General features: G+C 47.6%; 1 protein-coding gene across 1 annotated transcript in view; it reads left to right on the forward strand.

The window, feature by feature from the left end:
* The window catches only part of LOC119402526 (visual system homeobox 1-like), a 96,266-nt gene extending 91,979 nt beyond the window's left edge, over positions 1-4,287 (forward strand). The window contains exon 6 of the mRNA XM_049418689.1: positions 4,160-4,287. Coding sequence (XP_049274646.1) covers positions 4,160-4,287 — 128 coding nt within the window. The remainder of the gene's footprint in view (positions 1-4,159) is intronic.
* The last annotated feature ends 1,713 nt before the right edge of the window (positions 4,288-6,000 follow it).

A 6,000-nucleotide genomic window follows, 5' to 3' on the forward strand; every position in this document is an offset into this window, starting at 1 on the left:
AGGACTATAAGAAATCACTATAGGCCTATATCGTATATATAGTCTGTATTTGCCATTGTCTGTCGAGAGAGTTCTCTCTCGTAATAATTTGCACTCGTAAGGTTTTCATTTATGCGCATTCATTATGCAAGACCTGCAGCGCTAAAAAAGACAAGGATCAAGAATGACACGGCACAAGCGCTGATGTCGCCTGTGTCGCGTCTATCTTGGTGCTTGTCTTTTTTAGCGCTGTAGTTCTTGCATAATGAATTACCTCCAACTAGCCCAAGTATCTCTTTTATGTGTATAGGTCGGCAAACTAACTCATGAGTCGACTCAGTCAAACTAACTCAGACTCAGATCGAGCCGTGAGTGTGAGTCTGAGTGAGTCCGGGTGAGTAATATTTTGGCGAGCTTGAGTCCGAGTGAGTCATAACCAATTCCAACTTGCCCAAATGTCAATTCTTCTGCGGTTGAGAAATTTTGGAGAGTCTGTGTCCGAGTAAGTCCGGTTGAGGAAAATTTTGGTGAGCCTGAGTCCGGGTGAGCCCTAAGCACAAAATATATTGCTTGAGTGAGTCTGAGTGAGCTCCAAATTTTCTTCCCGACCTAAGGTGATAACTACTCAACTTCAGTATTACTCTCGGCCTTATGACGGCTCACGTTGATATTCACTTCTACTCATAGACACTTCAACGCACTAGCATTCATACGCCAGCTCAATATTTATTGATCAGAGGCGTGCCTTTACCCCCCCCCCCCCCCCTGGCAAAATTTTCCAAAGGAAGTTCGTGATAAAAAATATCTCGTGTGAGTCATATCTTTCAATGAAGATGTCCTTACTGGATTGCAATCACTGGTAACTCGTATGTGAAGGTACGAGATCAAAATGCGTATCGTAGAGCACCGATTATGCGAAATACTGGCGTTTAAGTGTATTGACATCCTGATTGAAAAAGCTAATTATAGGCTAACGGACTCATGGGTCGACTCACTCATATCCTAGATCGAGCCGTGAGTCTGTGTCCGAGTGACTCCGAGTGAGTAATATTTTGGTGAGCTTGAGTCCAAGTGAGTACGGTTGAGGAAACTTTTAGTGAGTCTGAGTTCGAGCGAGTCCGGTTGAAGAAAATTTTAGTGGGTCTGAGTCCGAGTGAGCCATAAGGGCCAAATATATTCCATGAATGAACGATGGAAACCTTCAAAACCACCTTGGACGCTGCCGCTTCTCAACGTTATCTATGAAATAGATGGCATACGGAAGAAAGCAGACATGGCGCCTCTAGTAGCCGCACAGATGGTACTTCATCATTTTCATATAACGCATAATGACAAAACGAAGATATATACAGATGGATCATGCACTGAAGAAGCGTCAGCCTGTGCGGTTCTTATAGCCGAAATACAGGAAAAGAGGATGCACAAATTATCGCACAAATCTTCATCGACGACAGCAGAATTGGTGGCTATCTTTGAAGCAGTTAAGCTTATCTGCGAGAATTCTGAGGCACGAAAGTGGGTGATATGCACGGATAGCAAACCTGCCCTTCAGCAAATCAGAAATGCGAGATCACTTTACAAAAATGGTGAAATAGCACAATGTATTGCAGAAACGGTGGAATATGCCTCAGCGCAGGGTCACAACATCGTATTCCAATGGATACCCAGTCACACTGGAATAAAGGGAAATGAAGAGGCTGACAGCCTCGCGAAGAAAGCATTGAACGAAGGACGGGATTGCGCAATCCCTGTGTCTGGGGCGGATATTCGACATTTTATAACGCAAGGAGCTAACCATTGCTCGATGGAGAAGTGGTTTGATAGCCCTAAATCAAAGGAATCAGTACTTTATGAAGTTGATCCACACAGAAAATTTCTCATAGCGACAGATCTCCCACGACACTTAGAGACTTTAATCCACAGACTTCGATTGGAAGTAGCCTACACAAACAGCTTCCTGCACAAGATACATCGATCCAACTCCCCGGAATGCATTGTGGTCAAGCAGAAGAAAATGTTCGCCATATTCTTTTGGAGTGCGTTAAATACGCGAATGAAAGAGAAAAATTAAAGAGAAAATTAGCAAGTTTGGACAGACGGCCCCTCACATTAAAGAAATTACTTGGACCATGGCCTGAGATGCATCTTCAGAAAAAGGCGAACATCTTCCTGACAGATTTTTTAGTGGTGACCGGACTGGATAAGCGCCTGTGATAGACAGCCAGAGATTGATTTATATGAAAGGTGTTAGTGCATGTACTGATAGTAGAAAAGGAAGGTGTGCGGGTGAACAGTTTATGACAGTGTGAACTGCTGCAAGCAAACTGTGTATTGGTATGATATTTGAAGTGGTTTCAGTGCGCGGATTGTTCATGTTTAGGTACCGTTCAGTATTATTCTTTTTTTTTTTCGCTGCATAACTTCGTGATATGGAGTAGCCGAGGCAATATGGACCTCAACCTCTCCACAGCAAAACAGTTAGAACAGAACAGAGTCTGAATGAGCTCCACATCTTTTTCCGACCTATGTTTATGTGCATTCATTTTTGTATTTTCCAAATTTTTATATTAGACTATTAGTTTTATGTTTTGTCTGCGTGATATCTTGACCGTGCGCTGCATAACTATGCATATTTCAGCCTATTGGTCTCTGTTGAATATGCACGTCACCACATATATTCTTGCGTTGACTTCATATGAATACCGAAACAAGGGCATGGGAATAGCAGGAGTCCGTTTGGTACGTAATCTCGTAATCTCTTCGGGCTAACCTTAGTTCCTCTCCGTTTCAACAGCATGTGTCACGTATGCATCAGATGGACTTGCACGCTTAGCGTGAATTCTGTATACCATATATTGCGATCGGGTAAGCATACAGTGCTACGAGACCGGGCTCTCAGCAAAAGTGGTCGCATGGGCGAGTTCATTGATGACCAAGAAATACGTGGCAGCGAGGCATGAAAACAGTGGCTTAAGAAAGAGCATTATAGGGCAAAGCGCTTTTCTTTTATTCTCCTTCTTTCCTGCGTCTGTTTTCTTGTCGGGGGTTTATTTATTCCTTATGTTACTATCGCGAAATATTGATATACGTTCTAATTTCTTGGTCGTGTTTTGTTTGTCCATCACTGTAGCACATTAGTACCTTAGTAACCTGCGATTCGCTGATGACATTGCATTAATGAGTAACTGAGGGGACGAATTGCAACTTATGATTACTGAATTGGACAAGGAAAGCAGAACGGTAGAGAAAATTAATATGCAGGAAACTAAAGTAATGTGCAGCAGTCTCGGAAGAGAACAGCGCTTTGCGATAGGTAGTGGGGCACTGTAATTTGTAAAGGAATACGTCTATACAACACCGTGGTCTATACTCAGGACAGGTAGTAACCGCAGAGCCGAACCATGAGACTGAAGAACTAGAATAAGGATGGGATGCATGGAACACATTCGGCTAGCATTCTTAAATCATGAATGGTAGTCTACCACTATCCCTTAAGAGGAAGGTATATAACAGCTGCTGCTTACCGGTACTTGCCGACGGAGCAGAGACCTGAGGCTTACAAAGAAGGTTCAACTTAAACTGAGGACGACGTAGCGAGCAATGGAAAGGGAAATGATAGGTTTAACCTTAAGGGACAAGCAAGAGAGCAGAGTGGGTCAGGGAACAGACGGGTGTTAAGGACACCTTAGTCGAAATCAAGAAGAAGAAATGGGTAGTACATGTAGCGCGTAGGCAAGATAAACGCTGGTCATTAAAAGTAACTGTCTGGATTCCAAGAGAATGCAAATGTGCGAGGGGGAGGCGGAAAGTTAGGTGGGCAGATGAGGTTAAGAAGTTCGCGGCTATGACGGGCTATAACGCGGCCGCAGCAAGCACAGGACCGGGTTGATCGGCGGAACACGGGAAAGGCATTTACCCTGCAGTGAGCGTCAGGGCCGTAGCCAGGGGGGGGGGGGTTCAAACCCCCCCCCCCCGAAATTTTTCAGTTTTGCTTGCGTATATATACACGCACACATACAAACGCACGCACGAACATACATAAAGTATGGTTGAACCCCCCCCCCCTCGAAAAAATTTCTGGCTACGCCCCTGGTGAGCGTAGTCAGACTGATGATGATGATGTATTTCTAGAGAAATAACAATTGTATATCTGAAGCGAGTATGGTCTCGGTGTTCGCAGGCACAGGGACAGCGTCCGGCGGTGCCGTAAGCCAGGACCTGCGGACGCACAGCATCGCGGCGCTGCGACTGCGAGCTCGCGAGCACAGCGCCCGACTGCAGCACTCCATCGACGCCCTGTTCGCGTGACCGCGCTCACCTGTCCCCCGGGGGAGAAAAGCGGCGCCTCACCTGGCGCCATGAGTCAGTCGGTCAGGGCGCCAATTGAATTAGCGCCGCGGACCACGACCGACCGAGCGAAGCGACGAAACACACCCAGCCCCTGACATGAGACAACGGAGGCCTCTCCCTTTACAGGGAGAGGCAACGCAGATCTCTTCCTCGACGGAGTGGGCGCAGAAACAATGGCTGGTGCCTCTCCTCCTCGCCACCGGCAGCGAAGGAAAAGCCTGGACACCTCTCCATTTCCCTCGGTCCCTAATGTGAGAGAGAGTATGAAAAGGGAGACGAACGCTCTCTACATCCCGACGACGATTTGGTAGCGGCCGCACGCTGATTGGATTAGGCGCCGCCGCAAGAGCGGTCCGTGTGGCCAGCCGCACTCACCCCCGGCGCAACGACGACGACGAAGACGACTTTCCGCCAGCACTCGCGCGCGGCAAAGCGGCGCGCTGCAGCAGTCCATCCGCGGCGTGCCCCAAATCGCGTTAGGTCTAACGATGACAGACGACCCCAGGCTCGGCCGTGCGCTAGCGAGTCCATCCGACAGCGGTCGCGCTTCACTTGGCCGCAGCTAGCGGCCCGCTGCTTTTGTTTCCGATGCGAGAACCCCTCCCCGTGTGCACCCCATGGACGACCACTTCTGATAGTATAAGCGCAGGTGGCGACAGTACGCGACTCTGCACTTATTTCGCGTCTATTTTGCGACATCCTTCTTTTCGCTTTTGCGAGTGCCACTGCATCTCCGTTACACCTCACGACGCCGATACCCGCTGCTATTTCTGTTCCCGAGAGACGACCGATTGTTTCGCCACGATCGTTACTGCGCGAACCGCTGTCTCGCCGAATATAATGGCGCGTTGCAAAGCATCGCCGCGTAAAGGCAAACAGACTGAGCGCGTAGGCGAGGAGGTGGTTCTCGCCGCAGTCCCGTGCTGGCCGGCAAGCGCTGACGGGACGTCCCGCGGGAATGCCGGCGGCTCGCACCATTAGCCACTGCAGCGGCGGCGAAGACGCGGGGCTTTCAATTAGCGAGAAACGTTGTTTTCACTCGACGAAGGCGAACGCTGATGGATGGACCCGCTCGGATCATGAACTCCAGGGAGATGGGCGGACTATACTAGGTGGCCGCCGATACGTCATAACACTCTGAGAGCGAGCAAAAACCGTATAAGCTCAACTGTTATCATACAGCAAGGAAATCTAGAGAAGGCAAAAAAAAAAACTATACTGTTCGCCCCGCTCTCGGGAAGATGCGTATCATGACTTCCGTGCCGGATGTGTCGACGCGCTCAAGCTGAAATCGCCAATGCGAATTTGTCTACAGGATCGTTTCAGCTAATTTGCGCATAGTATTAAAAAAAACACACATGCGCTACGCGTGTTCAGTTGGTACGGTATTGTTCTGAGCCTTATGCAGCATGTCAGGAAATCGTTCCCAATCCGCCAAGCCGGGTAATTAACAAAAATTGCTTAACTTTTTTAATTAATAACTCTAGCAAAAAATCATCAATACAAAAGTTGTAGGACTTATTCCCAAATGTCGGAACAAGTCGTATGCTCATCTATGCTCAGATAACCGTAATTCCGCCAAACTGGGTGATTGACAAAGATTGCTTAATTAAGCTTTAAAATAGTAACTCTAACGAAAAATACTCAATAGAAAAGTTGCAACGCTTGTTC

The sequence above is a fragment of the Rhipicephalus sanguineus genome, chromosome 8 (assembly GCF_013339695.2).
Source record: "Rhipicephalus sanguineus isolate Rsan-2018 chromosome 8, BIME_Rsan_1.4, whole genome shotgun sequence".
In the NCBI taxonomy this organism is placed as follows: Eukaryota; Metazoa; Arthropoda; class Arachnida; order Ixodida; family Ixodidae; genus Rhipicephalus; species Rhipicephalus sanguineus.